Source organism: Syngnathus floridae, chromosome 16 (assembly GCF_059516105.1).
Source record: "Syngnathus floridae isolate MCC-2025c chromosome 16, RoL_Sflo_1.0, whole genome shotgun sequence".
Taxonomy (NCBI): domain Eukaryota; kingdom Metazoa; phylum Chordata; class Actinopteri; order Syngnathiformes; family Syngnathidae; genus Syngnathus; species Syngnathus floridae.
Genome location: NC_142428.1, coordinates 3,838,246 through 3,858,007, shown reverse-complemented (window position 1 = coordinate 3,858,007; position 19,762 = coordinate 3,838,246). Strand labels below are relative to the sequence as shown.

General features: G+C 43.2%; 2 protein-coding genes across 12 annotated transcripts in view; one reads left to right on the top strand and one right to left on the bottom strand.

Moving 5' to 3' along the window:
• Positions 1-2,720: 2,720 nt before the first annotated feature.
• The window catches only part of dph6 (diphthamine biosynthesis 6), a 135,465-nt gene continuing 118,423 nt past the window's right edge, over positions 2,721-19,762 (top strand). For all 8 annotated transcript variants that reach the window (XR_015863433.1, XR_015863432.1, XR_015863431.1 and 5 more), the window contains exon 1: positions 2,721-3,048. The gene's annotated coding sequence lies outside the window, so the exon portion shown is untranslated. The remainder of the gene's footprint in view (positions 3,049-19,762) is intronic.
• Positions 6,357-19,762, bottom strand: part of cdin1 (CDAN1 interacting nuclease 1) — a 38,967-nt gene continuing 25,561 nt past the window's right edge. For all 4 annotated transcript variants that reach the window (XM_088400587.1, XM_088400584.1, XM_088400585.1 and 1 more), the window contains one exon: positions 6,357-7,224. In XM_088400587.1, coding sequence (XP_088256713.1) covers positions 7,068-7,224 — 157 coding nt within the window. In that variant the 3' untranslated portion in view covers positions 6,357-7,067. The remainder of the gene's footprint in view (positions 7,225-19,762) is intronic.

Genomic DNA, 19,762 nt, shown 5'->3' with positions numbered 1-19,762 from the left:
ATGTTGCAGGCACGTGATTTTTTTTTTTTAATTTGCAAAATTCGCCAGATAAATAAAAAATATATTTTTCTATCCTAGGTCTGATTAAACATCATTGTGCATGCTTGCTATTTCTTATTCTTTACGTTGTGCTCGGTGTTTATTTGAAAGGCTAAATAGTTGAAGGCATGCATGCGGGGCTGACGGCTTCTCTTCGTTCACACTTGAGCAAGCGCTTGTCTACTTAAAAATGACTGACACTCACACTCACCCCCTCCTCCTTAAATAAAACACACGCCACACACTGCACTCAAATAAATCTTAATGACGTAACAAACGGGCAAAAAAGACAAACATAATTAGTCAAATTAGAGGAGCCGCGGGGAGGCTGGAAAAATGCACCGCTGACCACTTGGGGGACAGAATTAAAAAAAAGAAAAAAGAAAAGAAAGCAGGCCTTGAGACATTCAGATTGTCCATTTCGATCACTTAATATTGAATTAAGAATGTCTACAGGCCATAACAGCGAATATTAATTCACTTTTGTAAATCTTATATTTTTTCCACGTCATATTTTGTCCTGGAGGTCTATTGCATGAACAAAATTACCATTTTCACATCGTTTATTTTCTCTATTTTATTTTAAAAACATAAAGCAGCAAAAATATCAAGAGTATTATACTTCAAATTTGGATTTTTGTTGTTGTTGGGAAGCTTGAAAATATCAAAGGTATGTTTGGCGTTGATTATTAATATGCGCGTCATTAATTAAACGCCGCTACTAGCGACCCCAACAGGAGGCCGACGTAAGTATTTCTACTTTGCAGACGTTCATATGCATACTAGCCACAATCAAACACGACGGATCGAGGGTGATTGGCGTTTTATATTTTGCTATTATTATCATTACTATTAATTAATTTATTCTTGAACATCACATGACGTCATTCGCCCAGATCTGATACGCATAGAACAAGACGATCTCATGTAGCCTATTTATGGTTTTTAAAACAAAACTATTATTTTTATTAAGTAATTAGGCAGCGCGATGGAAAGCGGCATGACTAAATCACAGTTCTGAAATTTGGGGTTCGACTCTCGGCCTTCCTTTGTGAAAAATTGGGGGCGCGGTTGCGTGTACTAAGGCGCGTTCCTTTTTTTTCAAGCTCCACGGATGACAACACAATGTAGAAAAAATGTAAATAAAGATTAAGATCTTGCATGTGGTCCTCAGCGGGGAAAAAGAGGAGGAACAGCAGCGTCATGGAAGAAAGTGACATCAGAATCAGATAATTCCGATTCCCTTATTTAAGAGAACTGTTTAATGTCGTTGGCAACAAAAATGATCCACATGTCAGCCTCAACCACAAGTTTCCAGCATTCAAAAATTCAAGTCTAATCTGGAAAAGCAAATACAGTAGCAATGTGCAAACACCAAATTTTCAGCAGAAATACAAACACTTACACTTGAGTACTTATCAATGCAAGTACAAAAGGTTACATTTAAATAAAATGTATTGCGAGACTAGAAAAAAGATGGTAACACGTCTCAAATGACAAGGTGGAAATCAAAAAATATATTTTTACAGTTGAATAAGACTTTATGGTATGTTCAAGACACAAATTTTGTGTTTTTGAACACTGTTTAAAAAAAAGATTGCTTTTGAACAATAAAATATATCCAATTCTTCATATAATTTCCCTCATTTTCCTGCTGACAGTTTTAACAAATATGAAATTTTTTTAAATTGAAAATTCCTCCTCCTTTTCTACTTGCACTTGAAAAAAAAATACTTTTTTTAAACATGTATGTCGGATCAGTACAGAAATCTTTTGTACTTTACACTCTGTCTTTGCCCAATTTCAAGTGGTGCATAAACTTTGGCATGGCAGGAAAATCCTGGTTGATCCCTGTTAGCAGTCGGAAGCCCTTGTGATGACAAAAAAAAACTTTTTGTGCATCACTACAGCTGCAGCTCGCAAATAGTAGCAATGGAAGGGTGGCTGGCTGGCTACAAGGTGGGAGTGGCCTGTTTTATCTCCAGTCGACAATAAACGCACTGTGTCCTACTCAGGCGACATCAACATTTGTGGTGATAATGACAGGCAGCCAGCGGCCTATCTTATCTTCAGGCCAGGTAGCAGAGTACCTGCAAGGGCGGGGTCACCAGAGTGATAAGCAGCATCTGGACCAATAGGAAGACTCTCTGGATCGACTTTGTAAGTTAATAGAGAACGCCACTGGAGACGGGAAGTCGTCGGAAAAGTGAAAAGCACTTTATGGCACACCTGAATGCCCTGGCGTTGGGTTTCCCGGCCCACTCCCTGTGGGAGAAAGCCATTACAGGGTGCTTGCGAGCAGGGCGACAGAGCTCAAGTGATGTGAGTGACAACATCACGTCCCGCTATTCATTAGGTGACCCGGGGGGGATCCCGCTGGGGTTACACTGAACAACCGGACACGGTCCAGATAAGACTTTCTCAAGAGTTCACAATAAGGATGGGAGTTGGACTATGGTCCAGGGGGGGGGGGGGGGGGGGAATGAAACAGGTGAGGCTCAAGTAAAAAAATAAACAGTAATTATTATTATTAATATTTGTCCACTGATCTCTATGGATGACTAATTTCAAACATTTTTAAAGTCAAAATCGCTGAAATTGGTTGAGGCAGATAGTACTCTGCCGCACTGAAGGAGGGCGTACCTGAGCCAACAGGTAATTCATCCTGCCCAATTTTGTTGTAGATGCAGGACGCGACAACGGGTGTTACAATCAATGCACAGATGTCTGAATTTTTGCAATACGTGGCTAAAAGTGAACTGTAAAGTGAAGGTGGCGTTTTGGGGATTTGATGAACTGAGTGATGATAGACGAGCCCCTGCTGAAGCTGCGTATGTCTTGGGAGTGTTGGAGAAATACTGCTGTCATGACGTCAGAGCCTCATGCTGTGCAGGCCAAAATGAAAGAAAAGGTGCTTGGACTAAAGGAAAATAAGGAGGACTTATAACAACAAGTGACGGAGCTTTTGGTGGTGAAGGATAGATGCATGGACTTCATCTACAAATAAAGGTAAGACCACAAACTGCGTGCGTGCGTGCATGGAATGCTGATGAGATTACGAAATAACCAGTTGCCACTTGAATAAACTATATATTTATAGATTTGTAAATCTGACGCTTAAGGAGTCAGTGCCTCACCAAGCATGCGCATCACCGCACGTCACGTGACGATAGTAGCGCTCCGTCAATTAAACAATTTGACAGAATTCTGAACGATCAAGGTTACCTATATGGCATAACCTGCAACGTGACGTCATCAGGTCTCGAAAATTGAAAGCAAATCTATCCCTCGAGGGCCTATAAGTCACCTGCAGTTGACGTTGTGTTTGGACACGGAGGTGTATATTTACCTGCTGGCAGCCAGTCAAGGACTATGTGGCTACAAAGTATTTTGGAGGCAATGAACATGAATGGAGGAGGAAAAAAAAGGATGACAAATGGGTCGCATGAGATGACAAACACGCAGAGTCAGCTTTTTACATTTTTCCAAACCGAAACCTGCATGCACTTGGCTATTATTAATTCCAGAATTGGAGAGATTTGCCAAAATGGCTGCATCTGAGGATGCTACCAGACTTCCTTTCCTGTGGTCGGGAGATGACACTTTTTCTGGGTCGCTCCTGTCGCAGACCAAATGCCACACAAAGGGGGGGGGGGGGTAGGAAGGGAGGGGGGGGGGGGGGTAGGAAGGGAAGGGGGGGGGTGACCTTTACAGCAAAGCATGCTGCCTCCATGCCGACTGTTACCACTCTTGGCAAAAAATGCCAAAAATATGCTTTTGGAATAGCTTGGACATAATTTTCCGTTTTATTTTAAATATCATATGTTGCAGTGCAAAAGCGAACAAGGCTGACCGGCATCCCCGTGTCATTGTCGTTCACTTCCCCGTCAAAGTTGCCATCATGCCTCCCTCCTTCCTGTCAGTCAAACCAGGCCTCGGTTCATGTTCTCATGCTCCATTGTTGTTTTAAATAACATCTGATTAGCAGGCACAGCTTCCTAAAAATAAAAACGAGCTCTCTCGTCATATCTGCTCGAGAGCCTGTTTTTTTTCCAGTCTTCATCCAGCTCCCTGCTATTTTTTTTAAAATGTTTTATAATAGTTCCTCTGGCTTTTCCTGGAAAACTTTTATTTATTTCCACCTTGTGATATCTTCCTGGCAAAAGGGGATCGCCGACTAAAAGCTTCTTGCCGCCCGGGGCAAAAAACAGAGCGGCGTTCTCTGCACATAAATAACAGAAGCGTGGAGGAAGTCTGCGTGGTGGTCTGCTGCAGGAATGAAACCTTTGCCTCGGTCTGTCGGAATCTCAACGGGCCGTTCAGACGTTTGCTTGAAGATGCATTAAAAAAAAACACAAAAAAACTGAATATGAACCCAAGATGGACATCTGAGTGGCTCTGCAGTAGAGATTGGAAAAAAGCCATCTGGTCTCAGGAGAATTTTAGTAGTCGACTAAATATTAAGTGTTACATTACGCTCAAATTGGAGGATTTGCTAGAATACTGTTTTTTCTAAATTATGGATAGCTAGCAGTTAGCTAAATAAATAACTCGCTATCTGGATAGCTATCTGGACATAAATTCTAGAACTTGTAAAACATGGACGGCCTGAAAAATACATATAAGGGTCATTCCAGAATTGGTATATATTTTTTATTATTTTTTCATATCATGTGACTTATCCAGCTCAAGCACCAAATTGACTTTTTACAAGACATTCTATTTTTAACCATCACATAGTTTCTTACATTTAGCGCAGACCTGTTACAGATACCAGGCTTCTCTTTCTGAATAAATATTTTGCTAATCATTAGCATAACTTGAAAGAAAAATACGTCAAAAGTGCATGTCAACAAAGGCCTGTTGTTTTTATTCGAAATGATTAGTCTCCAGCCTTATTTCTGATCTATATTTGCTTTCACGTGGCGGAGTCGATCCAGCTGCCGTGACTTTGAAGTAGGCTTTCGAAAGGCGCTTTTTAGCTGGCATTGTGTGTACAAAGCTAATTTATAGGAGCTGACCCTGACTCCTCTTTTGTGCAACGGCCATCTTGGAAAACAATGGCAGGAAGGCTCAAAACCTGAGAGGAACTGATTCTGCTGTTTTTTTTCTTTCTTTTTCTATCTGCTCTTATTCATCTGAGAATTTTCCCCCGGCGAGTGAAATAGTTTTTTGTGTCCAACAGGAGCCATAAAGTGATGCCTAAGCATTCCATAGGCAGGCAATAGGGTTGAGTTTAACTAGACACATGGGGGCAAGTTGTTTTGTTGAGGAGGAGGTGAGAGAGGGGCCGAGGGGAGGGGAGGAGGGAGGGCATGGCCGCCTGGTGACCCAGCAGTGACCCGGTGGCCTCCTGGTGGAGGGATCAAGGCCTGGATGGGAGCCGGCTAAGGGTTAGAGGTTTAAGGGTAACAAATCGAGCAACACCTCGTCGGCATTCAAGCGAGCATACCGTGTCGTTTTGGACTGCGTGAGTGCACAGAACAAATATAGAAAAGTGTATTTTTATTCTCCGCGGCGGGGACGGCTTCCGTTCTGAAAGTGAAATAGATTAAGAACCCGGGCGGGGAGTATTTGGGGAGGGGTGACACTCTTTTAGTTAGGAAACAGTGTATTTTTAAATTCCATTAGTAAATGAGGGTGTGCACACTTGTGCAACCACTTTCAGTTGTTTATTTGAATTTGTACAGGTTATAGGTCACATGAATGTTGGGGAAAGTTTTGAATCTTGGTCTTATTTTTGTTACATCACAAAATTAAGCTAAGCAATTATATATTGTAGTGAGCAAAAAAAAAAAAATCTCAGTCATGTTTTCAAATGATTTTAACATGATCACTGTTTGCTCGCTTGTCAATGCTAGCATGATGCCAAAAAAGTGTCAAACATGAATCACGCGTTGGGGTCATTTCAGGAAAACCTCAGAAGACAGCGAGCGTCCTATAGGCAAAGCAAATATGCGTCAAAAGCATCAGTCAACTTTACGGTCATCTTTTTTTGGTTTTTACAGCGTCCCGCTTATGTTTCTGTCATTAGCATCCTCTCATAAAAGAATTTGCGGTCGTAAAGATGTGCTGCCACAAGTCACACATCATTTTCTTACCTGGTCAGATTGTATACAAGCAAAACAACCAGAGTGAAAAGTTCACAGAGAAATTCTCAACCTTCTTTCGATAAGTTCAGGATATCTGGCGTGTTGAAGGTTCGCCAACATCTGCGCTTGAAATGATCTGTTGATCAAGTTCCCATTTTTTTAAAGGCACTTGGTGATCGTTTGGTTTCTGTTAAGTAGAAAATAACAAACATTGATTGCCACAAATACCAGGATGTTTTTTTATTTTTATTTGGGTCATTTCAGTTCTGGAATGCCAGTCGTACAAAACCAGCCGGCAAGTATGAAATTTACAACATTTTAATAAACTTTTTAAATTCACACAGATGCGGAAATGAATCGTACTTAAAGACAGCCCGTAAGACGAATTCATCGAAATCTTGAGAGGAACTTGATAACGTGAAACAGGGAAGGAAAAAGGGTCAGGGCGAGGCCGTGGCCTTAATCAGCCTCCGTTCTGTTCTCCCGTTTGGAGAGTGACTGAGAGGGCACTGAGTGACGCAGGTGAGAGCCAGGCGTCCCAGCAGCCCCCCCCAGAACCGCACCTCGCTTATCTGCTTACGGAACGGAAGAGGAAGGAGTGACAAAGGCCAGGGGCTCTGGGTGTGATAAGGAAGGGCCTTATGTCCAAGCTCGGGTCCTCCATCACACCACGCCGTCAACCGGGGGCCAAGAGTTGTTGACCAGGAACCGGGAACCTTCTTCAAGATGGACTTTTTAGTCGCCTGATTGTACTTTGTAGCAAAAGCTAAGAGGCAGGAAGGTAGCGGCAGAGGGTCAGCTAAAGTTCAGGGCGGCAAAAGGTTCGACTTCAAGCAGGAAAGCGAAATTACTTCCGGATTTTCTCGTCTACCCCGGTGTTCCTGTTCCTGCCCTTCCTGCGCCGTCACCCTCGACTATCGTTCCTTCCAGCTAAATTTATGATCTTGATCTTTTGTCCGCGACCGGCGCGTCGGTCCTGCCGAGGACGACGATATCCGTGGGGAAGTGATCTTTGAGGAGGATCCCTCGATCTCTCTGGCAGTCCAGCTCACCTATGAAACCGTACCAGTAGATAACAAGGCCGGGTCCAAATCTGAGATACAAAGAAAAACAAAGTCTTAATAGCTATGAGTCATAAAAGCTGTGATCGAGGAAGGACGAATGAAGTCCTAAGAGACAGAAAGATGCATGACGCGCCGTAAGAAACAAGTCTTTGATCGCCATCCAGAAAAATTCCGCTGTCCCGGATGATGAAGATCTCTCTAACAGGGTGATACACACTTCATCACATTACAATGGCGGGGAAATAACAATAATATGTGAAATAACAAAGGCCTCCGGAACCTGTCATCGGAAGCCTTTGGTATATCGCAGAGCACGCAGAGTTCAGCGCAAAGCCTCGAGACTTAAACGGCGCATGTGGCGGTTAATGTTAGCCAGTCCAAAAGAATCCAGCTGTTTCATTCACATTTGCTTTGAAAGACACACTCCTCCCCCCCCCAAAAAATGACTTTGTGAGCTGTGCCGGTCCCAAGAGTCGCCAGTAATGAGTTTCCAAGCAGCTGAGAAATCCGATTCAGACTATCTAAACACAAAACGGGTTTTAACTTTGATAGTTTGCTATCGCCCTCGCAAAATCTGCAATTCTCGGGGCTTCGTCGCAACTCCCGAAGGTCGGGAAAGGTTCAGAAGCGGTCCAACTGGAGAATCTCTTCGCCGGGAATGTCTTGGGCTACCCCACAAAGGACACTAAATCATCTTCCGAGCTCTTTATTGCACCCCAAAGAATCACCAGTGGCCTCTAGTTGCTTCGTGGAGATCGTACGTTTTGCTTTGAACGCCTGCCGCCACGCATGAAGACATGTCCCAGTTGAACTCTGACCCGAGATCACCTTCCTTCGCCGTCTTCGTGCAAAATTCAGGGCGCTGACAGTGCGGCCGGCCCAGACACCGTCGACAGTTAACACCGTTAACTCACCCCCCCCCTCGGAGACCCGAGACAGGAAACGGGCAAAAAAGGGCCACATGGCGCTGTGCGAGTTCAGCTCCGAGGTAAAGTGCATAAAAACTTCACCCGCGGCCAAATTCCCGTTGAAATATTGCCGTCCGCTTCCCCTCCCCCCGCGGTGTGGTTTTAATATCAACTTTGGGAATCTTTTCTATGATTATGATTTATAAGCACTTAAACGACACCTACGTGGTTAACCTTACAAGTCGGACAGGAGATTTTAATAGCGCGTATTAAAAACACCCCTACTGTTCCAGCACATGACGGCTGTGTACAAGTCTGGTGCCATCGTGACAAGGCGTCGAGGACGTAGTCTACTTACAGACACTTTGAAAAAAATATGTCGGGGGTAAAAGCTCACCGCCTCGTTCCCCCGTGAGGCCCGATGTGCTTGTCCTGCGCCCCATCCCCGCATTCTAACTTTTACTGTGCGTGATTTACGGCGCCGTATCTATGGGTGAGCAGGCCCGGAGAAAGCCCACAGATGCACGCTTGCAAGTTCACCGCAATGTCACACACATACCTCAGCCTCTCAACACTGCACACCAAGTAGCCCCCCCCCCCTCTTAAGTCCCACCGTTTCCATAGCGGACAGCAACATGTCTGCCGGGTCTTAATATGGAAATGTTATGGAAACAAAATGTAAACATTTACATTAGATGACTTTTGAACGGGGGTTATGTTTCTTTTTTTATTCAGCTGCTGTGTTGTACGTAAGTAAGGCCGACGGAGGGTTGGGGGGGGTCTACGGAACGCAGAGGACAAGCGGGGCTGCGGCAAGCGAACGGAAAGGTTAAAACTGTACATCAACAGATAAGACGGCCGAGGAGAATACATCACGTCAAAGGGTGGGGAAGGGGGCCGAGCGCAAATTGAAACGTGCAAAATTATCAACGCCAGGGGAGCCGTGTCACCGAGGCCTTTCCATACGCTTAAAGAAAATAAATGTGCTCGGAATGAATCCTACTGGGATGCTGAGGTAAGAAGCAGACGCTGGGGATTGAAACAACAACAGGAGGGAGGGGCCGAGTGGTGGTGGTGGGGGGGGGCACGGCTGAGCTGGAAGTCGACACGATGGGATTGTAACTCAAAAGTGCGCAATCGCAGACGGAGTAATGCAAAAATACACAAGGGTTATATCGAAAGAGACGGTTCTCACAAGAATTTGGCAGGCCTTTGCTGTAACTTTCCAAACCTTAGCGTCGGGTTCCAAAAGGGGTCAGGATTTATTTGGTTGTCGATTTTTCGTTTGAAAGGTATTTTAATGGGTGTCGAGCATTGTTTTTTTTTTGTAGGCAGGGCTGGCGTGACCTCTTGTTTTATTATTTTGGCGATAATAAATTACAACATCAAAGTAATGCATTACATACTGTATATTTTCAAGTTGGGTCGTGTCGCGGAAGTTGGGAAGAATTTTTTTTTTTTTCTCCCGACACCAAGGTACGTTTGTGTATTGGTCCGAGTGTGTGAGGTCGGATTGAGGGCTGGCAATTGTATTTTTCACTAATGTAAACTCATCTGTGTAACTTATCAGTGCCAAGAATAATAGAGGAAGATTACCAAGTGTTATCTAGTTGCCATACAACAACATTTGGGTCAGGGCATTCCTCACCTGACCCAGAATGAGATCATTAGTACTATATAGTTGAAATGAAAAACATTTAAAAAATAAATGTATTTAAAAAAAAATCTAAAAGAAAATATTAAAACAATAATATACAATAAATAAAATCAGCATAAAATGCTGAACATGATTTCAATATGACATTCCTGCTAAAAAAGTAGCTATAAACAGGAAAACTGCAAATTCTAAATTGTAAAATTCCTGAATATTCCAATGTTTACAACCGCACATGAAAAATCTATTTTGAGTTCTTTATATTATAATTGTGACCATTCATTTTGCATTCCACATCAGATTTGAGAAATTGCTAAAATCTAAGCATCCTTCCCGGAATGAACCTTTGACATTTGTAAACCGCTCAAGCACACTTCACGCACCCCCCCGCCTTTTTTATCTCCCAATCGCAAATTCTCACTTTCTCCGACCCCCCAGTGTGCCTGACAAAGCTGCCATTACCTCCGTCACCTTCTCGCACTCACCTTAAAAATCTTATCTCACACACACGTGCACGCACAGTTTGACTGACCCTTTACCAATCAGTTCACTGATAACCTGCTTCACACATTTGGCCGTGAATAAGCACATCTTATAATAGAAGCGCTTATTTGGGGATATTTGTCGGAATCTGAGAATTTCTTAAAGTGACCCATTTCTGGAAATTTAAATGTACTTTTAACTGAAACGGTAGCCCTGCATTGTGTTTGTGCGTAACTTTGAAATTAAGCTAATCTGAATGCTAATGCGCTAGCAAGACATCATCCCGCTGCACATGCCGGCTAATCGTCACCTTACAGCGCAAAAATGGCTTGATGGCTACAATTATAAGTGCGAATTCATTAACACCTGATGCTAATATTAAAAAATTCGATATAAGCCATCTTGTCGGCTTCCCGCGGTGGAGATCGGATGTGCAGACAGAGGAGCGGCAGCGCCAAGGGGATACATGCTCCTTTAACCTGTTATGCTGAACCCCCAGCAGTAATTGCCTCCCGTCTCTCGGGAACGGCGACCGTTCGGGAACGGCCGCAGCTCCTCAGACCCCGCCGCGGCCCCGGCCCTAACCCCGGCGGCGAGCATGTTTTCAATTTCGGATGCTCCCCCGCTGAAGCCGTGGCCCTAATCAACAGCAGTTTGTATCGTAACCCAATCCGGCCTTGCGAGGGCAGCGGCAGGCTGACCGGGCGCCTGCAAACTTGATGCGTCCAGCTGAGTGTTAAGTGTGTGCGTGCGTACCGTGATATCGCGAGTAAACGTGAGGTCACGGGACTGATACGTTCACATATTGCTGTTGATGTGGAAGTAAACATTCGAATCACACACGGTAAACAGACCGGCGGGCCAAAGTAATTAGACAGCCAAGAAAATGTCAAAAGCTTGACATACGATTTTCTTTCATTAAATCACAGTTTGGCTGATTTTGATTCGCATAAAAAGCAAAACTTGACCGAGCGATTTTGTATGATCACTAGCAAACTAGAGTTAAGTAAGTAAAAGCACCTGTTACTTGATTGTTTTCATTTCAATTCATTTATCGTTGCGCAATCGTCTCAATTGAAAGCACGGGAAGAATTTCTCTGAAGGTTGGCCAAAGTAAAGCAGGTGTGAATGTTTGTCGCAGAGGACCTACTGGCCTTTTTGTCCATCACTAAAACCCCCTGCCCCAAAATTAGAGCGTGACCTCACAACGTGTTCCTGGGAGAGAGCGCGAAAAAAAAAAAAAAAAACAGGCCTGGCTTTTGTCCAAGTCAGCACCTTTGGAAGTGCAGTGGCGTTAGCGCCACTAAATCAACATGTCAGCACCCGGCCTAGTAAACTTCTTAAGCCAGGCTAGCTAGCCCACACACCTAATGAAGTGGCGTGAATGCCCATCTGTCTCGGGGGGGGGGGGTCCATACAAAGAAAGACCGAGAAATATATACATTTGCTATTTGAACGGAGGCGCGATGCAAAACAAACGAGCTATTAGTGTCTTTTGGCTGGCGACCTTGGCCTCGGATTCCGAACTGTCCCAGTTTGAGGGGCAAGTTTGGGGATGGACACAACCTGGGGGTGGGGTCACGAAAAGCTGTGTGCTTACTCTGCACTCTGTTTACATTCCTGAGGGTAATTTTAGCCCCAGGGGGTGGAGAAGGGAAGGGGGTCCGACATGTCGTTGGGGCTTGTCAGAAATCGACGGTCCAGCCGGCGCAGTGGCGGCACCTGGACTTGTGGGTGGTGCGGAACAAAAATATAAATAAAGACCCGCCGTTTTTTTTATGGAAAAAGGTGAATTTAAAACATATCAGAGCCACTTTGATCAAATTTAAGACCTCTCATTAAAAGGAGTGGTCTCATTTGTATAGAATTGAAGTTGTGCCATTTTTTTTTCAATTGTATTTCAACTGTAAATTTGACATTTAAGAGCCTTTTTTGAGGAAAATGAAATAATTCAAAATAGATCTGTTGACTCAGAAGCCGTCAGAAGGTGGGTCAAGGAGACCGGACCAACCACTGCGTCCTCGCAAGGCTTTTGTTTGCACAAAAATTCAAAGGTGCAAATCTAATTGTGTTGTAGTTTTAAAAAATTTGCTACGCAAACAAAACAATAATCCCGGCTCGAGAATCGCCTGCTGGGATTTGTCTTTTTATTACTCCCAGTTCCCTCAAAGGCCGCAGAATGTCTGAGTGTTTACAATTTTTGAAAGACAAGGAGGGGAGGGGGGGAGGACGCGACGACGAGCGAGAGACGGAGCTTATCGAAACTAATTAGGCGAGGGATCGGGATAGAAGTTAAATGTTGGGCTACATGTAATGAAAGTAGCCGTGCGGGGGGACAGCGAGGGGTCACGGAGGGCCCACGCCAAACAGTGGTCCTCAGGCAATCTGGTATTGATTTGCACTCGTTTGGGGATGAAGGTGGATGCTGGCGGGGGGAGTCACGGGGGAGTCATGTAGCAAAAGAGAACGAGAGTCAAAGACAGATGCTCAGCCGGAGTGGAAGGGTCTTGTGAGTTGTCAACTTGACAGTTTAACCCCCTTTTGGAGGAGAGCAAACAAAGCAGGGGATCTCGCGGGCTGACAGCGTTGATCCGTCATAGCCATGACACTGCAAAGCCCCTCGCCATGCCCGCCGAGAAGAGGAAGCGCTGCGTGTGCGTGCGTGCCTGGGTAAAAATATGCAAAAGCACATTCTTTTAAGCCGCAGAAAATGGATTGGGTAATGCTTGACGCACGCTCAGACTCGGGATTTGATATTGATTTGAGCTTGCCACCATTGTGTGTCCTCCAATGCGCTTTGATTTTGGTTTATAGGGAGGTATTTTGATTTTGACATAACTGTGGAAGTCGGAAGTGTTCTACTACATTGCCAAGTGTATGTAAATTTAAATAAATATTGGGTGCTAGTTGAAAAAATAAGTCAAAATAATCCATTCGTGTCACAACACAGTAGAAATTATTTGCCGCATTTTTATGATTAAATTATTATTTTATTATATATAGTATTATACATTATATGTATTATATATTTTTATTTTATTTATTTGATTATTAAATTATTTGCCACAGAAAAAATAAACTTAAAAATATTATTAGATTATTATTTTATTACATATAGTATTATTTTATTTATTTTACCATGAAATTATTTGCCACAGAATAAAAATAGACTCCTAAGAAGAAGTTGAATGAAGGTCTTGCCACAAGCGCAGACGTCAACACTCTTCTCCCGTCACTCAATCGGCGAAACGGACCCTCGAAGCACCTTCGTGTACTTAAACACCTCTTTTCCCCTTCTAAACTCACACTGCTTTGTCAGAGCAAGTTACTACCCCCCACCTCCCGGCAACTTAATGCAACCCTTAAAAAACAAACACACCCGAAAGGCTGTCCACGTCAAAATTAGAGCGGCCCTTATTGTCCCCATTACGGCCCATGGCGGCGGATGCTACGGGGGTCCCTCGCCTGTGAGGAGTTGTCAGACTGTGGACGCGAACCCGCTTGACAGGTAATCTGAATGTCTTCAATTAGCCCAATTAGGGCTGTCATAAACAATTGCGCCGGCAACACAAACAGATAAACGCACGCACAAGTGCACAAGCGTACACACCGCCGGGGTCTGCAGAGTATTAATGAGAAGGGTAATGGGTATATCTGCGGACGCCTGACTCGACTTTTCCCGTGGCGTGTGTGTGTGTGTGTCCATCTTTGGAGGCCCCGCCCTTGCGTTCCTCTCAGCTGCACACTGCTGGCTGCTACCTGGTCACTTCAAATTGCGCCATCTCCTTTCATTAGCACGTTGCCGGCTGAGAATCTGAAAGGCCGTGACAAAATTCATTTGAGACGAGTGGGAGCAGATTGCCTGAAGCAGGTGCTATAGGGGAGATAAAACCCAAAAAAAAAGGAACACCTCTGTATGTGTGTGTGCCGTGTTGTCGGGTGGCACGTGCAAGTGGGTTGGACGCTTTTTCGCTGGTCTTCACATTCGGTTCTTGTCCTGGCTATGGTAAATGGGTAATGACATGTAAGTGCTTTAGGGGGGGAGGGGGGGAGAGAACGGCCCAGTGCACACTTTTACAAAGCTGTGGTGAAATCTAAATATTGTTTCTAGCGTGACTAAACAGGGCAACGCCTTAGCAGCGAGGGGTGACAACGCTAACATTGTTTGATTTGGTCTCCCTCTTCATATTATCTTATCGCGGCGCAAAGGTGACACCCACTCAGCTTTTGTGTTCCATCTACGGGCGGTTCGGCACGAGCTAATCTTGAAAAGAAGGATTTCACAAACGCGAGACTTGAGCGGAGTTAGCATCAATATTTGAACAAGGCCGCGGCATCGACGACGGCGAGATCACGTCAAGCAACAAGGCTGACATGTTGGGTGCAGTCCTTAGAAGATTCTCGTTTGGGTTTCGGGGGAACCCTGGGCTGATTTTTGGGTGGCGTCGTTATCTTGAGTGGAAAGGAACATCAAATATGATGCTTTCCAATGGCCAAATATGAGTTTGACTCTTGAATGTGACGTGAATATTTTCTACCTTGAACTGTGTGTCAACAAGAAATATTTTTCCAATAATATTTATTAACTAATTTCAGCTTATCTAAAATTAATATCCTCCAATCATCTACCATGAAAGTAGGCTGATTATATTTATGCTGAATCAAAATAATATATTTGTATTTACTTTGGAAAATAATGGTGAGCATTTTTGCCTATTTTTCATCATGTTATAAATCTAAGTAGAAATATAATCATATTCATTTCAAATTGTTAGTGCAGAAAATTCAAATTCAATTTTCGACTAATCGACATCATTGAAATATTAATCGGTTATTCAAATAAGTGTTATATATTATATTGTGTAATTTATTGATCTTGCTGGAAAAAATTGCGATAAAACAATTCCTCACCCTTGGTCAAATTATTTTAAAGTCACCGCCTAAAATTACTTTGATTTCAGGATGGACCTGATTTTAAGTGACGTCTGCAAAGACAAAAACGGGAGGGTAGAAAAAAAAAAGACAAAGAGAAAAGCCATCAGCGGGCAAGTTGTAATGGGAAATTGCTCTTGGCAACTATTTGTTCAAGCACCAGATTTATTTCGTCTTCATGCCAACCCGACGAGCCCCCGTTGGAAAACAGGGCAGGTTCCCCCCCTAATGAGTAATCTATTTCCAAGCAGTCGTGTCTGGGCATGACAGTTTACTGAGAAGCTTGAAGAACTGGTAATTACCAGCGTTACGGGGCAATTAATGCATATTACACTGCAGCACTCATAGCGGTGACTGTCAGCTCCCCAATAAAAATGAGCACTCTTCAGCTAAAGGCTGACATTAATTGGGCCCTTAATGACTATGCAGAGGAACCAAGCCAAATAGGAACAAAACAGTGGAATCACTTTGACTCCGGCAGAGGGCTGAAAAGTGGACTAAAAATGAGATTAATTGCTCTTAGAGGGGGGAGGGGGTTTGGAATTATAGGGTGCAGAAAGAGCAAGGGGTGCTCGTACAGATGACAATTCAATTAATTATTCTATAGTGCATTTTCTAGCCAAAGCATACGGTTAGAGTCGGTTTTAAGATGGTGGAAATATATTTGCACTCTTCTCAAAGGTCAATATTTTTTTCTTATTGTTGAGCGCTGATCTTAGCCGAAGAAAAAAAAGGAGGCCCGAAGTTCGGCTGAATAAAAAGTGAGTCATCGTCATAAAGTATGTGGTTATTGCAAAACAGGCGGCATGATGTGCTGATCTTGAAAAAAAAAAAAGTGATAAATTAATCCCACATAGGTCTCTTGATAATTACAAAAATAAGAAATATTGCTGATTATAAAATCAACAAAATAAAGTCCCAAAAACTTTAACGCGAACCCTAATACATCAAACGGGACTTCTGATAAATAATCCAAATAAATAAAACAAACTGACACAAAATAAATTGGATAAATCTAGATGTAATAAATAAAAAAAGAGAATTATAGGAATTGCTGGGAAAAAAAACTAATTTACAATTAATCATTTATAAAATGTATCAGGCACATCTAAGGGTAAAATAGTTTTAAAAAGTCTTAAAGTGAGCAACTAACACATTCCACCCACAGAAAAGTTTCATGAATCAAGGATTTACCAGAGATGTGAAATTCCAATTAGCGTTGCTATAAATCTATAGGCCTTAATCTCAATGCAAGCTCGTAAAAAAAAAAAAAAAAAAAAATAGCAGCGTACAAACACACGGCACCATTTGCATACATTTTTGATTCCGGATTTCCTGGCTATTTAAATATGCGGTTAGAAATATTGCTGCGCTGCCTCTTGCGCTGTCACGCCGCACACTCACGCTGTCATTGGCCCTGATAGAACTCACGCGCTTCAAAGGCGGCTTTGCAAGGAGCAAATATTTGAATTGCAAAAACGCCTCATCTTCCAAAGGGAGCCAATTGAAGAGAACTTTTTAAGGAGTTTGAGACGAAGCGACGACCCCCACCCGCCGCAACCTCCAGGAAGCTCGCCCCTCTCGTATTCACCGCGTAAGCGCTCCCCTGGCTAATTTGCCATATCCAAATTTGTGTAATGGGATATGACACATTCTACAGGGGATTGGCGAGGGGGGGAAACTTTAATACGAGGAGAGAAGCGTAAAATGTTTAAGCTTGCCTTGTGTATAAATGAAAATCCACCACCCAAATCCGGGTTCCGTTACAGAATGAAGCGTAATTAGCTGCTTAAATTCTCCGGCGAGGTCTTTGAGCGAGATCCTTAAGATTCAACGCAAACACGTTACACCTCGAGACTTTACATGTGTTCGCCGGAGATAAATGCGAGAGCGCTTCCAGCTAAAGAGAAAATGTCCAAAAATAATCTGAATCGTAAATCAACAGCGCGGCTTATTGGTTTTCTCAAAGTATGAGCCCGAGCGTTTGATGCCAGAATAAATAGCGCCGTTAAGCCCGAGCGAGTAAAAGTGGAGGCATGAAGGCCGCGGACAACCTTAACATCAATAAATAGTCATCGTCAGACATCTAAGAAAATATTCTCGCAACAAGGGAGACACTCATCTCCCGACTTTATGACGAGACACATCTGCAAAAGTTGAATCCGAGCTTTTAGGAGTCAGCAGTTTTTCATCGTGCTTAATATTTTCTTGCTGTTTATCATCACTAAATCATGTCCTTAATGTTCGAGAGAAAAGCTGTTTTAAATTCCGCTTTTCTGCCAAGGATAAAGACCTGTCCGTTTTTGGTGACCTTTGTCGAGGGGGTCATCAAATGAACAAATGGCAAATGTTTCATTCCTAAGGATGTTCGATACCATTTGTCTTCAGACCGATACCAGTCCGATTATTAACCGATACTTTAGTATTTTTTATGTATAAAACATCATTTAACACAATGAGAAAAGACGTTTCTTTGCGAAGAATATAATAATTTGCAGATGTGTCAAACAGCCATTTTGTATAATGCCATCCACGTTAGTATCGGTGGCCGGTATCGGTACTGATACGTCACATTCACAACTGCCTGTGGACGATACATATATTTTAGCTTTATTTTTACTGATTGATTTATAAATCGTATGCCGCAAACTGATTCGTGCCGCAATCGCTTCAGCCAGCAAGCTAGTCTCCACGCAGACATCACGGAGACAAGTTTGAGCCGAAATCAAATGCGAATGATGGATTGCTTTACTGCACAATGACCTCTGTCACCGGGCGCTTGTCCTAAATCAGACGTCGGCGATAAGGGGCCCCACGCTAGTGCTCACCTTGGTATTTTAGCCAGCAGACCTTATCTGAGACTGGAGGAAGTTGGAGTAATAACTAAAGACAAGCCGCAACAAAACCCGGCCTGTCCTTGTCAAACATGGTTTACAATGTATAAGCCCTTATTTCCAGCTTTGAGGCTGTTAAGGCAATAATTACGTCACGTTTTAGCACTGCGGTGTAAAATTACAACAAAAATCTAATGAAAAAGAAAAGTTGGACCAGAACCAGAGAGAAGGCTGACGATGAAGAAAAAATAAAATACGCTGAGGTTCACAGTAGTAGGGTTAGCACGTTTTCCAATCGGAACACATGCGATGACGCGTTTATGCGCGCGTGAGAGCGCGAGCTAGCATGCTTCCAGGCAGTGGCATCAAAACGGTGGAGGGAGACCAAACATGACATCAAACGTCGCAATTAGCTGACCCCTTTTCCCCGGAGTCGCCGTTTGAAACGGGGCTGCCTTTAGAAAGCGTGATTAAAATATGTTTGCTTTCTTATTCAAAATGACATTTGACAAGGTTAGCAATATTTCAACTAACTGCAAAAACATTCTTGTGGCCGTAATCCTTGACTTTTTTTTTTTTTCTTCTTTCCCCCCGCCGGTCGCAGGTAACCTCCGAGCGAGTTTCCCATGAACTCATTGCTACAATTTGGGGAAAAGAAAACCGCCGAGAGGGAGGAAGAAAAAAGCGTGTTTTGTTTCACCCGCACGGTTGAAGCTAAATGTTTTACAATGATTATTCAGGGAATTTAACCCCCCTTTTATTAAGTCATTTTGGTAACCGCCAGCTCCATCCTTGCACGGGACGGGACGTGAGGACTGTCAGCAGCTAAGCGGATCAAGTTGCTCAAACTGTTAAACCCCCTCATCACCAAATTAGGAGAGGTGTAGTCCACAGTCTAGTGGTCAGTCCAAAAAAGAGCAAAAAGTAAGCTCACGGGGATGACATTAAACCACAATCGTAAAACTTGGAATTGATGTCGGGGATTCAAAGAGAAATACTGACAAAACAAGATGCAGATAAGCAAGGATTCATAGGGCGTATCAAGTTAATGGTTTTCACATTTACTCAAGTCACTGGGGGAAAGGGAATGTGACGTGTCAGATCGGACGGAGAACCAAGCCGGGCTTTAGCGGCAGCTGGGGCTCGAAAATGGCGGGTGGCACTTTGGATCAGAGGTCTTTTCGCTAGACAGCTCAATGCTGCCGCTTTCACTTACAACGGCCGACCAAATGGGAGTTGTCATTTAAATGGAGTGAATTATATCGATATGGCTCAAAATGAACAGCAGATTTCTCTGGCATTTTAATGACTGATATTTGTCAAGGGTTGATCCAAAGAGCTTTTTTTTTTTTTTTTTACATAGACTCGATGAAAGACGATGACGAATACACCAGTCCCGACTCGACACCGTAATTGCTGTGGACGGTTTTGTGTTGGAAAAAAAAGTACTAGCATGTACCTAGCTAGACAAACAAAAATAAAAGAAAAACAATGTTAATATATTGAATGGCACTCAGAGTATAAACCGACATATTAGCCTTAGTCGATTCTACATAAGCATGTCAATGGGATATTAAATTGACTTAGCATTAGCACTAGTTAGCAAGAAAGTTTTCTTTTACGAAAAACTCCAATCGGATGTCATTAAAGAGCTTAAAGGACACTCGGGGATGGGTAGAATCACGTACTTTGTTTTTCTTTGCCTCTAAATTAATTTGATTCAAAACTGAGGGTAGCCAAAATCGGAACAACGATT